The 22,248-nt window shown below is 47.4% G+C and overlaps 1 protein-coding gene across 1 annotated transcript; it reads left to right on the top strand.

Moving 5' to 3' along the window:
* Window positions 1-405: 405 nt before the first annotated feature.
* On the top strand, window positions 406-19,629 carry TMBIM7 (transmembrane BAX inhibitor motif containing 7). Its single transcript, XM_016218794.2, has 11 exons — window positions 406-583; window positions 3,706-3,850; window positions 5,039-5,310; window positions 9,563-9,641; window positions 9,810-9,863; window positions 10,654-10,744; window positions 14,461-14,498; window positions 14,593-14,680; window positions 16,003-16,092; window positions 18,195-18,242; window positions 19,259-19,629. Exons 1-11 carry the CDS (start codon window positions 406-408, stop codon window positions 19,409-19,411), a joined length of 1,236 nt encoding a protein of 411 aa, XP_016074280.2. The 3' UTR covers window positions 19,412-19,629.
* The last annotated feature ends 2,619 nt before the right edge of the window (window positions 19,630-22,248 follow it).

The following is a 22,248-nucleotide window of genomic DNA, read 5'->3' as shown; positions in this document are numbered from 1 at the left end:
CTCCCACTGCCCCCCTCCTGCCCCCCACCTCGTCATCTGACTTCTCTCACCAACAGCCCGAATCGGGCCTCCCCGGCTCCTCGTTGGCCTGCAGCTCGGGGTAGACATCTCCCGGTCCCGAGGGAGGCACCAAGGTCTTCATCGTCCACCAGGACAGCCAACGCCTGCTTTGTCATTAACGAGCCTTACAATTTGAAAGAATTGTTCAGAATCCCTGGTTGAGTTTCATGAGCATCTTCCCCCTGCAAGGAAAGAGGTGACGGCACCGGGGGCAGGATGCCACACCCTCCAGACACTTGTTGCTGAGGCTTCAGGACACTCCCTGCCCTGGAATCCGTGTTGGAGATTCAGGTGTAGCCTCCCTGGGACTCAGCTCGAAGGACGTTGGCCGTGACTCTGACCAGCATGAGGCTGGGCAAAGGGACCTGCTCAGAGCCCCTCTCCGAGGTAGCAGGGTTCCCTGGACAACCCCACACCCCAACTGCCACTCCCCTAACTGTCGCTCGGAACTCTGTTTCTCAGTCCCAGCCTGTCCTTCGGGTGACCGCTGGCTTAGGAGCCGGGGAAGCGTTTGGAGGACCAGGTAAAAGATTCATCTTGTGATTTGGGCACCAGCCAACTATAGTTTCACGAGGAAAACTCAGTCGCCTTTGGTTTTTGTTTGCTTGGTTTTGGTTTCAGTGCTTTGAAAACTTTGCTGCCTCTCGCCCTTCTGATTTGCAGGATGGCTGGGGAAGAAACCAACTTGGCTCTCTGAGCATCTTTTAATGCTTCTCAGCTCTGTGTGAAGGTCACTTTCTTCAGAGGAGCTCCAGGCTTGATCAAAAAGGAGAAATATTTCCTTTTCTCTTCAAAATGTAAATATTTCTTTTTATATAAATAATAAATACTCATTAGAAAAATGTATGCAATTCAGAGGTATTCCTCAACTCTGCTTTGTTAGAGATAACCCTATTGATAGTTTGTAGTATATCTTTCCAGCCTTCGGAAAAGTGTGCATATATATATATAAAACATTGATGTGACCTTACTAAGTATTATTCTCTAATCTGACTTTTGTTGTTGTTTTGTGTTGTTTTGTTTTGTTTAATCCTCGCTTTTCAGAGAGAGTGGAGGGGGGGCAGGGAGAGAGAGAGAGAGAGAGAGAAAGAGAGAGAGAGAGAGAGAGAGAAACATTGATGTGAGAGAGACACATCTATTGGTTGCCTCCCGCACATGCCCTGAATGGGGCCAGGGATTGAGCCTGCAACAGAGGTACGTGCCCTTGGCTGGAATCGAACCCGGGACCCCCCCAGTCCTCGGGCCAATGCTCTAACCACTGAACAAAGCTGGTAGGGCTCTAATCTGACTTTTTAACTCTAAGGTGTATCGAAGTGAACATACCCCATCAGTCCGTATATACCTGCCTTTTCCTTGCCGAAATTAATGTAACCATTCCCTGAAGTTGGATATGTAGCCTGTTTTAAATCTTCCGCAGTTACAAGCAATGAAGGATGCAATGAGCTTCTTTATATATGTATGGTTGCCTATTTGTGTGGGTATTTTTATGGGATAAATTCCTAAAAATGTAACTAATGAATCTAAAGTAAGGCACATTTTGAATTTTGATAGATGTGTCTAAATTATTCACCAAAAACATTTACAGACCTGCCAATTCCTGCGAGGTCATCTCAGGGCTGACCTAGCCACTGGGCAGAGTAGGCACATTGCCGAGGGCCCATGATAGTTTTAGGGGTCGTGAAAATATTTTCACTTCTTTTAAAATCAGGAGAGCCCAGCTGGGCGTGGCTCAGGGGTTGAGCGTCAACCTGGGATCCAGGCGATCGGGGTTTGATTCCCGGTCAGGGCACATGCCCGGTTGCGGGTTTGATCAATGACTCTCTCATCATTGATGTTTCTGTCTCTGTCTCTCCCTCTCCTTTCTTCTCTCTGAAGTCAATAAAGATATATAAAATAAATAAATAAATAAATAAATAAAAATAAAATAAAATCAGGAGAAAAAATATAATACCAGTGACTTTATAATATATACAATGGATCCAGATTGGAGTGTATATTTTATATACCAATGCAGCTATAAAATATACTTTTTCATATTTTTTATGGAGAGGGGACCCATGATGGCAAATGTGTACAGGGCCTGCAAGTCACAATGTGACCTTGGGTCACCCATTCGCCACACCCCTGCCACTCTGAGAATTATTTTTTTTTTTAGTTTTTGCTAGTCTTTTATGCAAACAAAAAAATACAACATTTCAAAACTGTTTCTACTCAAACTTCTTTGGTTATTTGTGAGTTAGGTATCGTCACCTAAGTTTATTGATCATTGACATGTCCTTTATTAATTGCCCATTTATGTTCTTTTATCATCTTTCTATTCAGTTGCTCATCTTTTCTTCGTTAAAAAGTTGTGGGTTTTTTTTACAGTATAGTAAATATTGCAAATTTTATTTTCACAATTTTGCCCTTCAGAGTTACTGGTATCTTTTTGTCATGATATTTGAAGGGTTCCTATACCCCAGACCTGTCAGGCATTTCTTTTATGGTATCATTTTTACAAAGGCTTACACAAATATTCATTGGTATTTTCTTGAAGACTATCTATGGCTATTACTATTTATGATAGTATCTCTAATTCATCTGGAATGCATTTTTGTAAAAGATGTGAAATAGCGATTAAACTTTGTTTTCCAACATCATGGGACAATAAAGTACCATTTTTATCAAACATTAAATTCTCATGTATACATGAGTCTATTTCTTGAATCTCCTCCATCCCATGGATCCATTTATCTATTGTCACACTAGTACCACACTTCTAATTATGTAGCTTTACAATATTTTGATTTCTGCTAAGGTAAAACACTCTCTTTTTTTTTTTTTTTTAAGTTTTTACTATATTTTTAAGTTGATTTGATAGAGGGAGAGTGGAAAGGAGAGAGAGAGAAAAAGAGAGAGAAAGAGAGAAACATGTATTTGTTGTTCATTCATTGGTTGCTTCTTGAATGTGCCCTGACTGGGGATCAAACCCACGACCTTGGCTTATTGGGAAAACGCTCTAACCAACTGAGCTACCTGGCCAGGGCCATTTTTCTTTCCATTCTTTTCTTATTTTTTCAATCCTTGCCTGAGGATATTTTTTCCATTGCTTTTCAGGGAGAGTGGAAGGGGGAGAGAGAGATACAGACAGACAGAAACATCGATGTGAGAAGAACACATCTACGGTTGCCTCTCGCTGGCGGGCCGACCAGGGCCGGGGATCGAACCTGCGCTTCAGTCGCCAGGCCGACGCTCCAACCACCGAACCAGACTGACTGGGGCTCAACTTTTTTCTTGATGATTCTCACACATTTACTCTTTCTGATGAACTTCAGAGTCACATTTTCCAAAAAAATCCCAATGAATTTTGTAAAAATTTACAGATTAACTTGAGGAGAAGGGAAATCTTGTTGCCCAAATGTCTGCCTCTCCAAGAGCATCATGGTATGTTGTTCGGACCTATTTCCAAACATTCCCTGTTTTCTCTAAGCCCTGGCCGTCTCAGCACTTTCCTCAGGCTCCTCCGTGGCTCGCTCTGTGGGACAGGAGGCCAGCAGGAGGGCTTGTCCAAGTCTTCTTGTCCCCAGGAGGCTAAAGGGGCCTTCTCCTTTGCCCTTTTTGGTCCATTGGGTACTGGTTTTCTAAGAACTGTGTTCCACCGCAAAGCACTGTGGCAAAGGCCTCCACGGTCTCTTCCCTGGACTTCTAGTCGCTCGGCTTCCACTTTTGCATCCTCCGCCTCATTAGCGACCCTGGGCCCAGTATCATCTTTCCAGTCAGATCCCTGTGGCCCCCTGCTGGAAAACCTCCAGTGAGTCCCTGGTCCGTTAGTCACTTAGCGCTGCTATAGCAAATTGCTACAAATGTAGTGTCTTCAAACAACACTCATTTACTATCCGAAGTCCCAAATCAGATTCCCACGGTGCCAGCATCAAGGTGTCAGGGGGCTGCGTTCCTTCCCAGAGGCTCCAGGGAGAAAGCATTTCCTGCCTTTTCCAACTTCCAGAGGCCGCCTGCCTTTCTTGGCTCACGGCCTCTTCCTCCATCTTCATACAACAGCTGTATCACTCAGCCCCCTGCCTCTGGGGTCACATCTCCTCCTCTGGCTCTGATCCCCCGGCCTCCCCCTGAGAAGCATAATCACAAGGACGCTTGTGATTCTATTGGGCTCACTCAGATCATCCAGGATCCTACCCCACCTCCAAGTCCTTAACTTAATCACATCTGCAACTTTCCTTTTGCCATGTGAGGTAACGTATTCATAGGTTCCGGAGATTAGGATGTGGACATCTTTGGGGGACCCTGGTTCTGGCTACCACAGCCATGGCCTTCAGGATGCACTTGGCTTGCCAGCCAGTCAGTGACCTGCCCCACTGCCCCTCTGCTTGAGCTCATGCCACTCTTCCCTTTGAACTCCCTGCTCCAGCCACAGGAACTTCTTTCAGTTTCTGGAACCTGCCTTCCCCGCTTCCTCCAGTCCTGGTCCAGGCTGATTCCTCTGCCCGGGAAAACCTTTCCCCAGCTCTTCGCCTGACTAACTCCGACTCATCTCCAGCCTTGACTTAAACCTCGCTTTTCCTGGGAGCTTCTGGTAACCTCTTCTGCTCCCTGCACGTCCTTCCAGACTCGCTAGAGGCTCTTGCCCCACCCTCCGTGGTTCCCGGCCCTGCTTGTCCCGGCCCTGTTTGCTTGGTCACCTTCCCTTCCAACGTGTAAGCTCTCTGAGGGCCGAGGGGGTGAGGGCAGCTCTGCACTCGGCATGTAAGAGGGAACTTAGAACTCCTTGCTGAATTCATTTAACTTCATAACAGGATGCAAATAGTTTTACTCTGTAGGCATCATCTCAGAAGTATTTATTCATCATTCATTCAGCAAGTATTTATTGAACACTGAGTCGGTAAGTACTGAGCCAAGGGAGTTAACCTAAGGGGAAATCGTGTGAATGTTAGGATGCTATGGTATGACCATAAAGACCCCAATAACAATCTTCCCCCTTCAGGGAAATAGACTTGGAGGTCAGGGAACCAATAGACCTCAGTGCTGGAGATCACCAACACCTGGTCCGGAAAGCAGCGGGTGATAAGACCCAGACCAAATCGAAACAGTCCTACCAAACTTCATCCCCACCTGCGCCAGAGCAAAGTCAAGGGAAACCAAGTTCGAAGACCAGTGAGCGAGCGGATTCCTACGTGGTACAAATTTCAGACGAGAGCAGCCCCAATGATAGCAGTGTGAACACCAGCCCGTTCTCAGACGCGGCTATCCGCAGAGGTGAGAGTAAAGAAATCGATTGCCTTTTGGGGAGAGAAAAGCAGATGTTCTCTTTAAAATGTTTTCACAGGGCGGATTGTCAGAAAGATTGAATTTTGCTTTTCGTTCTTCCCAGCCATGCTTTTCCATGAACCATGGGGTAGGGCTGCTGTGATAGACCGCCCCCAGGTTGCCCAGGGCATTCAGAAATTCCCGATAAACATATTAGAGTGAAAAACTTGGGGTTTTCTTAAGAATTATGAATTAGTCATCAATTGTAGAATGTTCCTACTTATATACAATGTAATACTATGATATTAGCTTCAGTGTTAAAGATTATTAATTCAATGCCTTAGATAGTCTGTACAGGAAATATATTCAGCTGTGAGTAAAGAAACCGAAAAAAACTGTGGCTTAAATAAATGAAAAGTATTTTTCTTTCATGAACTATGAAGTTCAAAGGTAAAAATTTCAAGGCAAATGCCACAGGTCTCCGTGACCACCTTTAGGCCTTGTCAGGGCCTAGACGACACGAGCTTCGGATGCCATTGCTGTCTCCACGTGGCCCTCACCCTCCTTGCAGCTGGAGCTCTGGCCTTCCGGTAGGAAAAGGCATGAGGCAAAAACAAAAAACCACGGCTGGTCTGCCTCCCTGACAACGCCAGGGGCTGCCACTCAGGGAGAGATGCCCTGCGTGTCCTCCAAATCTGACCTCTGTCCAGAGGCTTTCCCGGAAACCACACCCAAGAGCTTCCAATTGCTTGTCATTGACCTGACCTGGACCACATGGCCACCTCCACCTGTGGCTTTTCAGTCGGGTCCGTTGCCACCTTTCACAAGATCTGGGGTAGAGAGAGAGGAAATTGGGGAGAATGGACATCCCTAAGCAACTAGCCACCTTTGGCACAGCTACCAACGCTTTCTCGCCGGGTGTTGCGCAAGGGGAAGGTTACCGCATCTTGTCCTTACGGCCCTGTGAATGAAGTCGTCCTGGTGCCATTTCAGGACGAGGAACGGAGGCGTAAGGGGCTAGGACTGAAAGCATATGTAAAGCCTCCACACCCCTGAGAGTTAGTATTTGTGTCCGCCTCTCCTGGGGGCAGAGCCCCCTCCCCCCAATTATACAACCTATAATAAGATGAAAGAAAGTACTGGGGAGAAAAAGGAAACATATAGCAGGGTAATGGATTAAGGTTAGGGAGCTACAATTTTTGGAAAAAGCTTTATGGAGATGTATTTTACATACCATAAATCTCACCCCTCTTTAAAAAATATTTTTTTATTGATTTCAGAGAGAGGGAGAGAGAGATAGAAACATCAATGATGAGAGAGTCATTCGGCTGCATCCTGCACGCCCCCTGCTGGGAGTGAGCCCGAAACCCGGGCATGGGCCCTGACCGGGAATTGAACCTTGATCTCCTGGATCATAGGTTGATGCTCAACTGCTGAGCCACCCTGGTTGGTCAATTTCACCCTTTTTAAGTGTACAATTCAATTACTTTTAGTATATTTACAGAGTTTTGCAACCATTGCAACAAGAAGAAACCCACATCCATTAGCAGTCACTCCCCATCCTTTCCTCCCCGCGGTCTCCGCCAACCACTTAGCTATCGCCTGTCCCTATGGATTTGCCTAGCCTAGACAGTTCATGTAACTGGAATCATATACTATGTGGCCACTTGTGACTGCCTTCTTTCACTTAGCATAATGTTTTCAAGGTTTGCCCATGTTGCATGTGTCAGTACTTCATTCCTTCTTTATGGCTGTATAATATTCCCTTGTCTGGAGAGAACTCATTTTGTTTATCTGTTTCTTAGTTGACAGACATTTAGGTTGTTTCCACTTTTTGGCTATTATGAATAATGCTGTGATCAACATTCATATATAAGTTTTTGTGTAGACATATGCCTTCATTTCTCTTGGGTAGGAATTGCTGAGCTGTATGGTAACTTTATGTTTAATATTATGAAGAAGTACCCAAGTTTTTCAAAGAGTCTGTACCTTTTTACATTCCAACCAGCAGTGTATGAGCAGTAATTCTGTTTCCCTGCATTCTCATCAACATTTGTTATTGTCTGTCTTTTTATTATAGTCATTCTAGTGTGTGTGAAGGGATTGCTCATTGCAGTTTTGATTTGTATTTTCCTCATGACTAACTGATGTTGAACACCTTTTCACATGCTTATTGGCCATTGCAGAAATGTCTATTCAAATCCTTTACCCACTTTAAGAAAAAACAATCACCCCTCCGGCATGGCTCAGCGGTTGAGGGTTTACCCAGGATCCAGGAGATTACAGTTTGATTCCCAGTCAGGGCGTATGCCTGGGTTGCAGGCTCAATCTCCAGTAGGGGACGTGCAGGAGGCAGCCGATCAATGACTCATCATTGATGTTTCTCTCTCTCCCCCTCTCCCTCTCCCTTCCTCTCTCTGAAATCAATAAAGATATATTTTATAAAAACTACAGTCATTTTACTAGCTCTCATCATTCTGTGGGTTGCCTGGGCTCGGTTGTTGGGCAGTTCTTGTGCTGGTTGCGATTGGAGGCTCCTATGCAGTTTTAATGAGATGGTGGCTGAAGCTACAATGGCCATTAAGACTCTCTGACACGGCTGGTAGTTGGTGCTGGTTCTGTGGATCTCTTCTTGCGACTTGAGCTTCTCATCACATGGCAGCTGGGTCCCAGGAAGAAGTCTACCAGGAGGACAAGCCCCAGCGTGTGAGCCATTTACCAAGCCTCTGCTTGTATTCCACATGCCAACTTTTCATGTGGACAAGCCGGCATCAATGTGGGAGGGCACTAGCCACACAAGCTTTGCCCTTTTTAAGTTGTTATTTGTCTTCTTGTTACTGAATTGCAATTCTTTATGTATTCTAGATATGTCCCTTACCAAAGATATGATTTGCAAATGTTTTTTTTTCCCCCATATTCTGGGTTTCCTTTTGCTTTCTTCGTGGTATCATTGGAAGCACAAAGCTTTTACTGTTGATGCAACACAGTTTATCTGTTTATTTCTCTCTTTGCTTGTGTTTTAGGTGCCAAGTCTTTAAAAGCCATTGCCTAACCCATGCGTACAGAGATTTACACCCATGCTTCCTTCTAAGAGTTTTACTATGTTCCTATCTATAGTCCATTTGTAACTGATAGATTTTGTGTATTACATGAGGAAGGGGTGCAAACTCATCCTTTGGTATGTGTATGTCCAGTTGTCCCAGTGCCATTTGTTGAAAAGACTATTTATTCTTCATTGAATTGTTCTGGCACATTTGTTCAAAATCAATTCACCACAAATGTAAGAAATTATTTCTGGATTTTCAGCTATATTCCATTTATCTATGGAATTTATTTATGAGGCCGGGCCACATTTAATATTTATTCCCTTACAGTCCCTGATACATAGAGGTGAAATTAATGTTAACTGAATGAGTATTTTAATGTAGGCAGCACACATTTGGGTATATATATTCTGCTATTTTCATTACGATTGCGCAGGCCCATTTCTACGTTGTCACATGTCCTATGCACAGAAACCACCCAGCAAAAGGACACTGTTGTGACCTTCTAAGTCAACTTTAAGAGCATTTCTTTTTTTCCTTTTAAAATAGGCATAAAGCCACAGTCAGAGGCCCCAGGAAAACCTGTGCAGTAGGGAGTAAGCAAAAGAGATGCCTCTGCACTCAGCCTGGGGATGCTGGTCACTGGAACCCCTTGCTCTTGCTCATGATTGATCAGGTCATACCTCTGTGGTCTTCGCACAGGTAGAAGGGAAGGGAGCCGCTAAAGGCAGGCGGTGGGAGAGAAAAGTGGTGGAAAAGCTCTGCAGACTCCCTGCAGCCCAAGCCCAAGGCCAGGCCCAAGCCCAAGAGGCAAACGCCCACTCTACCAGCCGTCCCTGAGGTTCTCTGGTCTCCATCCTGCCCAAGGATGTGGCTGGACCCCCACAATGGGTCTGCGACATCCTGTGACTCTCAGATCACTTTGAGGCCTAAGAGGAAGGATGTACATCAGAAGGGGCTAAGTTCCTGAGTTCGTCTTTTAAAATCTTGGGGCTTCCGTGGCCAAACCCTCAGGCCTCCGACAAAGCCCCTGGGGCAGCCCAGGCTCTTTCCCAGGAGCTGCGCATTCAGTTGGCTGACTCAGCACTAGCGCTCCCTTTCCCATCCTCAAAAAGTCAGAGGAAACGTATTTTTGTTAACGATCAAAAATAGGCAATTACTTTTATATTTTCCTTTTCGAATACTATGTCACGAAGATAACGTTTCTGTCTCCTCAGCTTTCATCGTGAAAGTGTTCCTCCTCCTGTCAGCTCAGCTGATGGTCACCGGGGCGATTGTCAGCGTGTTTGTTTTCTGGTAAGTCGCCCTTACCGACGCTAGGGAAGCACCGAGGGCCCGCCGCTGCCACCGTCCATCGTCTAGCTCCCCCTTCCCCGGAGAAGGTTTTACTTCTATTTAAGTATTCCATTCATTCGCAAAGTTAACTACTTACTGAGTAAAACTATTGATTTTTTTTTAAACCAGGACAGATTTAAGAACTTGGGTGCGCAAGAATGCCTGGTTCACCTATGCAATCTTGTAAGTATTACTGGGTTCAGTAAAAGGTGGGTTTTCTACTAGCTATTGATCGAGGTTCGAGGTTCTTCATTAAAAATTAAGTAAAGATATAACATTCTTTTTTTATAGCTATTTTCCCCCCATCACCTTTGATCCCCCCCATACCCTCCTCAGCCTCCACGCCCCCTCAAAGATACAACATCCTTGAAATGACAAAATTATGGAGATGGGAAACAAGCAAATTAGTGGTTTCCAGGGGTTAGGGGTGTGTGTGTGTGTGTGTGTGTGTGTGTGTGTACCATAAAGGGATGGAACAGGGAGGTCTTTGTTGATGTTTTATTGATGGGATAGTTTCACACCTTGATTATAGTGCTGGTTACACGTATCTTCACATAGATTTCTGCCATAGTTCTATGATATAGTGCTACATAGCCACACTGTACCAATATCAAATTACTGGTTTGGGTGTTAGTATTATCCTATAAATAATGTAAGATGTAACTATTAAGGGAAACTAAGTAAAGGGTACCCAGAACTTCTCTGTCCCTCTGCAACTTCCTGTGAATCCACAATTATTTCAAAATAAAATTTTTTAAAAAATGAGCCTACAAGCTGTCTGTAGATGACAATGAGAAAAGCTAGTTTTGAAAATTAAAAAAAAAAAAAGAGGTAAAGGAGATAATCCACATTTTTGTTTACTTTATAATACTTATTGTCAGATATTATCATATAGTGATACCTATAATCTCTACCTATATCACACGATATAATTATTGGAAGCAAGTGACACATGGTTTTAAATTACCCCCAGCCCAGCGTTTTTCGTTGTGCTTATTGTACTCGCTTGCTGTGGGAACCTCCGCCGTCAGGTGCCTGCCAATTACATCCTCCTGGGATTATTTGTAAGTAAACCTTGTTACCACCTGTCGCAGCTCACCTCTGAAATATATTTTTGTCATAATATTAAATTCATTCCTTGCATTGTGGAAAACCTTCCTGTGCATCATACAGACGGAAATTATTTGTGAGACATTCTCTTGGCTGGATTCCAGTCTCAATGACCCTGGGCTACTGCTCTTGGAGGCCACATGGGGAACCTGCTCCCCCCTCTGGGCTGCATTTCACCGCCCCTGGACTCTCGTGAGGCACAACAAACACACTTTGTTATGGAGAGTAGTTTCCACATTTAGTTCACAAACTTGTAAGAAATAGAATTATCTTTATATTTGTAAAATGTATCGTATTTCTATTTCAAGTCTCACTGGGAGCAGAAACCATCTCAGCTTGGGTTCTCCCTATTTCCCCACCTTGCTTTTCAGTCCAGGGGGGGCTTTTCCAGTTCTGGAGAGTTGGGGGCCTAGAGCTTCTGGTCCTGGCTCTTCTCCTTTATCCATAGTCTGGTTCTTGTTTCACCAGCGCCTCCTTGTGGGGCTTCCACTCACCAGGCCTCACCACACGGGCCCTTTCTCTGTGGCTCAGTGCTGCTCTGGGTCACAGAAACCTGTGTGGCTCCTTTTCTTGCCACCAGCCCTTTCTGTGCTGCCCATGGGGACTCTAGGTGCTCACCAGGTACCTGGAGCTCCTAGATTTTTTAAAACCTAAGTAAAATCTGAATTTCTATCATTTTACCCCATCCCACCCCAGGGGAGATCACAGGGCTCCTCGGGGACTCAGTAGCATCAAAGCATCGCTCCCTATTTCCCTGACTCTTCTTTCTGCTTCCCAGTCAGGCCAGACCTCTCGCCTCCCTAGGCAGTGATCTCTCTGAAACTCACTGATAAGCGTTTGTAAGCATTTGCTCTCTTGAAAAATCCAGAACAGTCTCAGTGTGACCCAATATGTTGAGAAGTGATTCTTTCTGGGACAGTTGGGGTTTCCTCCCAAGCACTGTTGACCACCCTCCAATGTGAAGATTTATTTACTAATTGATTTGTTCTTCATCTGGTTCCATATCAGATTTGAAGTAGCTTATAAAAATACCCACAGTATAAATGAAGATAAATTGGTGGGGATCATTAGAAACGAGCAAAATTTTCACAAAGTTAATGACAAATTTATTTCCAGTTACTCATCCAATGAAGTATGACTTCGGTAAATTAAAAAAAAAAAAAGATAAATTGGTAGAAAAATATGATGAAAAAAATAAGGGTAGAAAAATAAATCCAGTGGTTAGGTTAGTGCACAAAAGGCATAGTCCTACGCACCCGTGAGCCTAGGTTTGGAGCTGCGCCTCCTGGTGGTCAGAGTGAGCAAGGACACATGGCCAACGGTGAGACGTCCCTACCCTGCAGAGAGAGGGTCCAGTGGGATTTCTATGTCAAAGAGAACAGCTTCTTCCCGAGGCTGGAGAAGACTGGCTCTCTGATGCCCGTATTTGGGCACTTTCTTAGCTGGCGTGGATACCCTGCTCACTGACCAGGTGAGCAAGTTGGGTCTCCGAGTTCCTGCAGGAGCCACACTCCGGAAAGGGGGTGGGGGCTAAAAGCCAAACAGAAAGATGCTGAGAATCCTGGAGCAGAAGCGATGGGGCTGGGGCCGGGAGGGGGGTATTTTCCCAGAAATTTTTGAATTTTTTATTTTAAAAATTTCTGTGGTTTTAATTTTATTATTATTATTACAAGAAGAGATCAAAGCTACAGGTCTTAAAAGAAGCTCTCGTCTCTGAGGTTTTGCCATTTATCCCAAAGCAGGTAAAGCTTAAGAGAAGAGATATTGTTGAAGGGTAAGAATTAGTTATATTTTCCAGACTTTATGTCTTGCCCAAGTGTTAGGAAATATATGGAGAAAACCATTTCAGTAAAGGACTTGAGGGAAAAAGGAAAACACTTCCACCCTGAAGACTGCTTCTGTCCCATGGAGCTGTGGCCCCTTGAGCCGGTGCTCTGAGCTCTCGAGGCCATCAGCAGGTTTGCCTTCCAAGGCCTCTTTTTACTCACTGTCTGTTCTTGGGGCTCCAGCTTGAAATCATTCCTCTCCTTCCCCCACCCCTCCCTCCCCCCTCTCTCCCTCTCACACACACAGACTTCCTCCACATGCTCCTGAAGATGGAGAAGTGTGGAACAATTGAGCAAGTAGAAGAAAATAACCTTGAGAGGGAGGGCAGAAGCAAACACATTAAAATATCACGTACGCCCTGGCCAGGTGGCTCTGTTGGTTGGAGCATTCTCTTGTACACCAAAAGGTTGCGGGTTCAATTTCCAGTGAGGGCATGCGGAGGAGGCAACTGATTGATGTTTCTCTCTCTAAAATAAAAATAAATAAAAGTAAAAATTAAAAAAACACATATTCTCGGGTTAGAATTTTTTGAAAAGTGTATCTATTCCACGTACACATGATTATATATATTTAAATCCTCACCCGAGGATCTGTTTATTGATTTTAGAGGGAGAGGGAAAGAAAGAGGCAGAGCGAGCAAGAGAGAGATGTGAGAGAAACACCCATCGGCTGCCTCCCATATCTGCGCCCCGACTGGAAATCCCACCCGCAAACTTCTGGTGTAGGGACGGCGCTCCAACCAACTGAGCCACCCGGCCAGGGGGATACACTTTTTCTTTTAACCTATAACGGAAATAAAGACAGCCTACTTGGTACATTGAACAAAGCAGGCCCTTACTCACCGGGTTGGGACACGGAGAGGCAATCCAGGGCTGTCAGGAGCCGGGGGCTTTCCAGGCTCTCATCCTGAGCCTCGTAGGCCCACCTCCCACCAGTCCTGGCACTGCCGTTAGGATGTGTCCTCATTTTCATTCCCCGTGACTGGAGGGTTGATTCTTTTCTGGCTCTGGCGGGTCAGCAGTGTCTGGATTCACCTCTGATGGAGCGTCCCGCCCGCTAGGGTATGTCCCCAGGCCCCCAGCTGCTCCCTGCTCATTGCAGCTCTCACGGGCCTGCCCGCCGACCTGGAGCCTGGCTGCCCGCGGGCACATCCTCCTGGTGGCTGCCCACCCCTGGCCCCTGCTGGCCCTGGGAGCCTGCGGCCTGAGGCAGCCCCGGGCAGCTCTCCTCCAGCCCCGGGTGGGCGCCTGCAGGTGCGGCTCGTGCTCTGTGCCGAGTGCCGTCCACCCGCCCCTCCTACCCAGCGGGTCTCACTCTTCCTCCCGCCTCTGAGGCTCCAGGAGCATTTCATTCTCACCCCGCACCTGGGAAAGGCCGGCGCTGAAGCCCTTGGTGGAGCCACAGCAGGCGCAGCACATCCTGCTCCGGTACAATGTTTCCGTGTGGACGCCCCGTCCCATGAACGATGACGTGGGCTACAGATGAACCCTTTAAGTTGCTGTCCACATTCCTAATCAATACACGTTTAATTCACTAAATATACTGAAAGTGGCTATTGTGTCCTAAAACATTTTTACTAATAAAAGAATTTTGTCTTGTTAGTCTTAGGGAGAATGTTAAGGAAATGTTTAGTTGTACTGTTTAATGTTTTTAATAATCATTTGCCCTGTAGCTTGTGCGCTAGGGTTGTGCGAATTCCCACTTGCTCCCTAGACCCTGCCAACACACGCACGCGCACGCACACACGCGTGCACACACACGCACAAACACACACACAGTCCAGCCATCTCCTCCGGTGCTGGGCTTCAGGAATCAAGCTTCTGACTGTGCATTTTGTTTTTAGACAGTTCTTCAAGGTCTTCTGCTAGGAGCCGTAGCAGTGTAAGTCTTTGATACACATTTTCTTCTGTGCGTGTGCTTTGCATGTGAACAATCATCGGTTGTCCGTGAAGAGTAATCCAGTCTCTGGTTCTAGCTTCTATAACGCTGAGGAGGTGTTATGGGCCACGGCAGCAACCGCTCTGGTGACGTTATCGCTCACTTTATTTGCCCTTCAGACAAAAGTACGTATTATTAGAACGGGTTTCTGTCACACGGGAGTGTGTGGACGTGCTCCTCTGCCCCTCCTGCCCCTCTCCTCCCCCCACTCTCCTCTCTGCTGACCCCCGGGACTCACCTCCAGGGCCCCTCTCCCAGCCTCTGGCTTTCCCAGGAACCACACTGAAAAAAAAGAAATAGGTGAAGTGAATTTTAATATTCCACCCAATATATGCAAAGCATTATCATTTCAACAAGCAACTGACATGACAAAAATATTAACGAGCCAGTTTACATTCTTTTTTTGAATTAAAATTCAAATCCAGTGTGTATTTTATACCGATAGCACATCTCAAGTTGGACGAGCCGCGTTCCGAGTGCTCGGTAGCCACACGTGTTGGCAGCACAGCCGTGGACGAGCTTTGGGCAGCCTCAGAATCACCTGGAAAGCCTGTTAAGCCACAGACTGCTGGCTCCACCCCTGGACTTGAAGGGCTGGGGGGACCCAGCAATCTGCGTTTCCCAGGTGGTGCTGCTGCTGCTGGGTGATGCAGGACTCCAGTTACACTCCTTGGTGTGTTAGGGTAGGGAGGGCAGAAACAGCGGAGCTAGGAAAAAGCTCTTGCAAGAAAATGTCTTGGATTCAAGGATCCTCTTTTGTTGTATAATCCCCAGTTTTTCAGGCCAGAGGATGAATATTCTCCTTTCTTTAAAAAAATCTTAATCCCTCCGCCACCCCCCTCCCCACCGGGCTGATTTGGTCACTGATTTATAAAGGCAAAACCAAAAAGCATATTCATAAACTTCAAAATTACAAAATTATCATTAATAGTAATTTTTGAAAGCTTAGTATATATATTTTTTATTCAAAGTTATGCACACAAATGTGAAAAATGTACTCAGTAAACCTCTTGGTTTGTTTTATTTCATTAACGTATTCTATGCACACACTTTTAAAATATGAGTAATTATGATAATTATGTACATCCCACTCATTCACTGTATCTTTTTATTAAGGAGAATTTTATATAAGTACAGAACTAGGGTAGTTTAATGAACCCCCATGTACCCACTACCCGGTTCCAACAATATCACCTTGGGGTGCCTATTATTTCATCCACAGTCCTGCCCTCTTCTCCGCCAGCAGCAAGTCCCAGGCCATACGGCACTTTTTATGTCCTGTCTTCAGGCGTTGGGGCTGATGGCTTTCCACGGTTCTTGGAACTGGCCTGGGGAAATTATTGGCAAATGGGCGAGTTTCTGCCTGTGGGGTATTAGGCGCACCTCGAAACACCCTGGAACTCTGTGCAGACAGTGTTGAGCTGGGCCTTGTGTTGTGTTTCCTCAGCTGGACTTCACCCTGCTAAACGGAGTGCTCTTCGTCTCACTCATTGTGCTTCTTCTCTATGGGATCCTCTTACTCTTCATACAGTCATATGTAAGTGGGGCTCGCACCCCGAAATCTCCGGGAACGGCTAGGAATCGGGGGTGAAGTGCTGGTGGGGTCACAATGGACCTTCTCAGAAGCAGACACTGAGAGGGGAATGGGAGGACCTTTGTGGGAGAAATTTCTGCAAGAGAAGAGGGGTGGGGGAGCTGATGGAGGCTGGAAGAGCTGTCGGACCACGACGGCAAACGTGACCCCAAGTGAAGGGCAGGGACGGGGGTCGGTGGGAGCATTCCAGCCTGCGGAAGGCTCAGCAAGGCCACCAGGAATGTCTGGAGCTGAAGTTGACCATCACAGCGCAGTGGTCCCGTGTCTCCCAGGAAGGGCCCTGCTGTTCCCACCAATGAGGGAAGTGGAAGCGTGGCCCAGGAGCAAACTGCAGCGGGCCTGTGTTGGTGACACGCCCTCCCAGTAGCTGCAGGTCTGTGAGGCAGGTCCTAGTGGCCCCCTGGCGTGGTGCGGTTGGAGGTGCCACGGACAGGAGGCCTGGGGCATGCGGCTGGAGCCCCTGACCTCGACTCCAGCTGTCCTGCGCTAAGAGGGGCTCGGGGTGAACCCACCCACAGGGTACATCCGACTCCCTGGTTGCTGCTTGTTTGAAGTTATGGGAGTGGAGAGATGGGCTTGTTAGGACTTTTCCAACAGCAGCCTAGAGGAGGCTCCTTATTTCAACGATTTCAGAAATATAACCAACGGTTCTGCCTGAGTGGGTTTAGCTTTATGAATGACTATATAGGCTTCTAGCTTTGGAGGTAGCATCTGTATTTTAGAGACAAAGTCAAAGACATAACAAGGATATACCTTAAAAGGCCAGAGTGCTCCACTTATTATTGTTGATGGTAGCACAGACATTGGTAGTAATAATACAAATATTTATTAGGTGGGTTGCATAGGCCTTTACAATAGATGCAGTTAAGAAAACTGTCTCCTACTAGATAGATGAACCCTACTTCCCATTCTAAATTCCCTTTCACACCCTGGCCGGGCAGTGCAGTTGGTTAGAGCGTTGTCCCGATATGACCCAAGGTTGCAGATCTGACCCCCAGGTCAGGGCACGTACCAACCAGTGAATGCATAAATAAGCGGGACAACAAATCCATGTTTCTCTCTCTCTCTCTAATCAATACATAAAAAGATTAAAATATAAAATTCCTTTCACAAATATCCAGCATATTTAACCTTACACCTACGTGTAAGTGCAAGACTTTGACGGGGCCTTGTCCTAAGTTCGCGCGCTTGTCTGACTGGCAGCTTTAAACCCTTCACATCCCGGCACCCAGACGCTTGCTGGCCGTTGGCTCGGTCAGGAAACGCTGCGCCTCGCCGCCACTGACCCCAGGGCCCCTCCTCCACCAAGGCCCTTCCCGGGAGCGGAGCACTCTGCCCCTCCTGCCAGGGCCCGCTCGCCTGTCCTGAAGAGCGGAGGAGCTGCTTTTCTCAGATGTTACACGCCACGCCCCCATCCCCTCCCCGGCCAGAGCCAGCCCTTCGGCATCTAGACCAGTCTCCTGCTGCGACCAGGGCTGTTTTGGTTGCAAGGAGCAGGCAGATACTGCTCAGGCTAGCTCGGGGCAGAGACCCAGGGCAATCTCGCGGAGCTTCCAGAGGAGCCAGGATTCACGGGCATGGGAAGGGCACCTTCCTCCCTTGGGCGGAGTGGCACAGGAACAGCTGCAGCACCGGCTAGTGAGGCAACAGCCTCTGCCGCTGGGCCCTCCGCCCCGAGCACGGCGCTCGCCGGCCTGGGCCTGGCGGGTCCTGGCGGGTGCGACCGGACCGGCTGCTGCTGGAGCGGGTCCCTGCGCCCCCCAGCGGCTGCGGGAGCGCCACGTGGTCCGGGCGCTGAGGGGCGCAGGCCTCGGGAAGGGCTCCGTGTCCGACCCACGCACCAGCTTCGCGAGCCTTACTTGGCGCACGCCAGGCTGGCTCCCAGGCGCTTGCTGAGTGGAATCGGGTGGACGCTGTTGACTGATCCTGTTCAAACAGATGGGACTTTCTTAAGACTGGGTCCCATCGAAGCAGCGCCCTACGGGCGCCCTTTGGTCACTTCGCGTCTTGTTCTTAACATGCAGCCGTTTCCTTTCCTCCCGCAGTGGCTGCATCTACTGTACGCTGGCCTCGGAACCGTGCTCTTCTCGCTTGTAAGTCCCCTCTCCCCCTGGCACAGAGGAGGCACGGGCGCGGGGCGCCACCCTCGGCCTCGGGCTGGCGCCCCGCGCTCTGCCGGCTGGCCCCCCGCCCCGCCCCGCCCCGGCCCCCGGCGGCCGCTCCCCTCGTCACTGCTCCCAAGGTTTTTTTCCACAAGGTAATGCGGTCGCCGTCGTGCCGTCTGCGGCCGCCGCGGGCTGGCTCCCCTCGCTCGGGAATGGGCGTCGAGGGCTCCCGCGTCTCTCCGTGGCCCGGAAGCACCGCGGTCCGTGGATCCCTCCCACTGCAGGACGCGTTGGTGCCCCCGAGTTTGGGCCATTTAGCGCGAAGCTGCTCTAGACATTCACGGGCAGGTTTTTGTGTGAACATGCTCTCAGCTCCTTTGGGTAAATGCCAAGGAGTGTGGCTGCTGGATCACACGGCAGAGGTGCAAACCTTCCCCCGAGTTTCCCGAGTCACGCGGGGGGGGGGAGGGACTCAGCTGTCCAGGCGAGGCTCCTGCTTTGCCGCCCCCCAGCCTCGGTCCGACCCCCTCCCCTGCCACTCCGCTCCCTCACGTGATCTCCCCTCATTCTATTTTGGAAACACTGGCATCATCATAAAGCTCCAGGAATTCAGATTTACTGCTGCGTGTGAATCTCAATGTTGGGGAACCATTTAATTTTCACTCTTCGTTCAGTGAGAACATGTGGGGACATGGCAAACACAGGGCATTTTGTAGTTTATCGCAGTGTCCAAAGTGCCCACACTGGTTGGCTCAAGGCAAGAGGCTTCTGGGCCCGGAAAGCACAGGCCCCGCCAGCTTCGGGACAAAGGCCTTGCTTGAGTCGATGGAGCACAAGCGTGGGAACCCGGGACGTTTGAGGCTGTAATAACAACATACAGAGCCCCAAGTGGGCTTTCTGCAATATATGTACTGATGCTAAAATAATTTTTCCAGATGGCTCAGGACAGTCATCTGATAGAAATGAACAACTGAAGTAGCTAATTTCTCTCTCTCTTCTTTAAGTACTTGGTGATGGATGTGCAGCTGATGGTGGGAGGGAAACACCATCACTCGAACCTGGACCCTGAAGAGTACGTGTTCGCCGCTCTCAACATCTACTTGGACATAATCAACCTTTTCCTTTTCATTTTGCAACTGGTCGGACTGGCGCGGTAATCCACGGCCAAGGCTGGCCCGTGCCGACGGGAGGGGAGGACGGTCACTTGCGCAAGTGTTGCGAGGCTCAGACACGCAGAGGTGGCCACTTCCTAACCCCTTTTATTCAAAAGAATATTTTAAAGTACTTTTTTTTTCCTCCCCTTTTCCCAAATGAAAGCCAGCATCCAGCAGATGGTAGCTGTCGCTGTTATACTTTAAGTTCCATTGTCACGTTGCAGAACATTTCTGATTTTTATAAACTCCAAAGATGAGTAGCAAAGTGCCGTACTTACAGACATTTGTAAGACGCCAGTTACCTTGTTGACATTTCCCTGGCACTAGTGAAAGCTGTAAACAGCGTCTCTCTATATGAATAAAGCTGATTACAGAAACCTGTATTTATCCCATCTCTTCTCTCGCTTCGGACGTTCTGTGGGAATCTTTTGGCACAGCCTGGCTTTAAGGGTCAGATAAGCCAAAGTGCTCAGTCTTTCTCCTGGGCCCCAGGGTCGGACTGGAGAAAGCAACAGTCCCCACCTGCTCGGGGCGGAGAGGATTAATGAAGTAAATGTACACGAAGGACCTGTTATTCCCACCGCCCCACCTCTACTTGTGGGCGTAACGCAGAGACCACCTCCTCCGATCGTCTGGGACAAATGGCCTCCTTTGAAGTCCCATAATATTAAAAAAATTCATTTCAATTTTAACTGTGATAAAATACACGTAATAAAATTTACCATCTCAACCATTTTTAGGTGTACAGTTCAGCAGCATTAAGTATACTTACAATACTGCACAACCGATCTCCAGAAGTCTTTCACCTTGCCAAATGGAAACTCCGTGCCATTCACCACCAAGGAGCCATAGATTTTGCGCTGACTTTTTATTCACACACATAACCTGGTTGATGATGTTGCTGAGGGACACAGACGGGGCGGATCTTTACAGCACGGGTGAACTGTGCAGGGGGGAGGGTGGGGAAACTAGGTGACTCTTCTGGTGTCTCTCCAACTATTCATCATACAGCTTAACGCCTGTATGTAACCAAACCTACAGATCCCAGGTAGGATATCTGAATTTAAGCACAAGCACTATAGCCACACGCACCTGACTATCTGATGACCTGTCAGTTCAGTTAGCCCTAGCTCCACAGCTCTGGTGGAGCGTCTTGGGTTTATAATCTCATTACCACCAGCAAAGCCCTGAAGATGGGCACCACCTGTTGAGATGTGAGCATGAAGAACAGAAAGGGACTTGAAAGCCATCCAGCAAAAAACCTGGGAGGACCCTCCAAAGTTCTGGGTCTGGATCTCTTAACAAGCATCATCACTGTGCGTACACCTGTCAGAGGCCTTGGTACCCACGTCATGGAGAATTAATTCCACACAGGAAAGCAAATTCAGCCTGAAAGCCTGAGGTTTTGCTTATTCTCTGGGCACCAAGAAAGTCCTCCTGCATATAATAGGGGCACGCTGGCCAAGTTCTTTCCCCACTCAAGTTCCTGCTGTCCCAGCACCACAGTGGGCATTTCTGTCGTCTCAGCAACGTTCCCAGCCACCCCCCCCCCACTGTGTGCGTGTACTGTGTGTGCCCTCACATAGTGGCTATGACTGGGTGAAAAGAAATTCTAATGCTTCTATGACAATCTTTTGATTTCTGCTTTTAGTGAGGACTTTGAGCAAGACACACCTCTTTTTTTTTTAAAACAATGTTTTTACTGATTTCTTAGAGAGAGGAGAGGGAGAGAGAGAACTATGGGTGGGCTGCTTCCTGCACGCCTCCTACTGGGGATCAAGCCCGAAACCCCGGCATGTGCCCTGATTAGGAATTGAACTGATTAGGCACGCACAGGCTCAAGGAATGTGAACAGCCAAAGGGCTGTGGCATATTTGACATTCCTGCCAAGAAGGAACGTTGGCGGTTTCAGTATCATTTGCTTAACCAAAGTCCTTGAAACAAATGAACCAACTGCTGAAGATCTCTTCAACGGCCCCCACGCTGTAGCACTACTAACAGCTCACAATGTACTAAGGCAACACTGACCTGATTGTTCTAAAGTCGGGGTCAGCAAACTATAGTCCGTATGCCAAATCTGGCTTATCTTTTTAAAAAACTTTTTATTTTGAATTACAGATTTACAGGAAGTTGCAGAGATAACAGAGGCCCTGTGTACTCTTTACCTAACCACCCCTGCAGTGGTTATGTCTTACAAAATGTACAACATACAAACCAGAAAATTGACATTGGTACCATATGTATAGTTATTTTATCACGTGTACATTCATGTAACAAACATACAGACTATTCCATCACCACGTGGTCACATACATACCTTTATGGTCACATACATACCTCTCTGCCCCCCCCCAACCCCTGGCGACCACTAATTTGTTTCCATCTCTATTATTTTGTCATTTAAAAAATGTTACATAAATGGAATTACACTGTGACATTTTAAGGTTGGCTTTTTTCACTCAGCATAATGCCCTTGAGGTCCATCTAAGCTGTTACAAGTTGTGTCAATAGTTCGTTCCCTTCCATTGCTGAGTAGGGTTCCTTTGTATAGATATAGCACAAGTAACCATTCACCTGCTCCAGACCATTTTGGTGGATTCCAGTTTTTGGCTATTGCAAGTACAGCTGCTATAAACAATGTATACAGGTTTTTATGTGGACCAGGTTTTCACTTCTCTGTGATAAATGTCCTGGAGTGCAAACGCTGGGTCATGGTAAGTACATGCTTTGTTTTTTAAAAAAACCAAGCCCGGGTGGCTGTCCCATTTTACATTCCTAACAGCAACGTATGAGTGATCCAGCTTCTCTGCATCCCTGCCAGCATTTGGTGTTGATACTAT

The sequence above is a fragment of the Miniopterus natalensis genome, chromosome 10, assembly GCF_054644295.1.
Source record: "Miniopterus natalensis isolate mMinNat1 chromosome 10, mMinNat1.hap1, whole genome shotgun sequence".
NCBI classification, from domain to species: Eukaryota; Metazoa; Chordata; class Mammalia; order Chiroptera; family Miniopteridae; genus Miniopterus; species Miniopterus natalensis.
The sequence above is the reverse complement of the archived record's forward strand: the minus strand, read 5'-3'. Positions and strand labels throughout refer to the sequence as shown.

Coding starts and splice junctions, on each gene's coding strand:
- TMBIM7 (XM_016218794.2), top strand. CDS start 406: ATGAGGCTGGGCAAAGGGACCTGCTCAGAGCCCCTCTCCGAGGTAGCA. Junction 584..3,705: donor GGAAGCGTTTGGAGGACCAG/GTAAAAGATTCA, acceptor TCCACCGCAAAG/CACTGTGGCAAAGGCCTCCA. Junction 16,093..18,194: donor TACTCTTCATACAGTCATAT/GTAAGTGGGGCT, acceptor TTCCTCCCGCAG/TGGCTGCATCTACTGTACGC.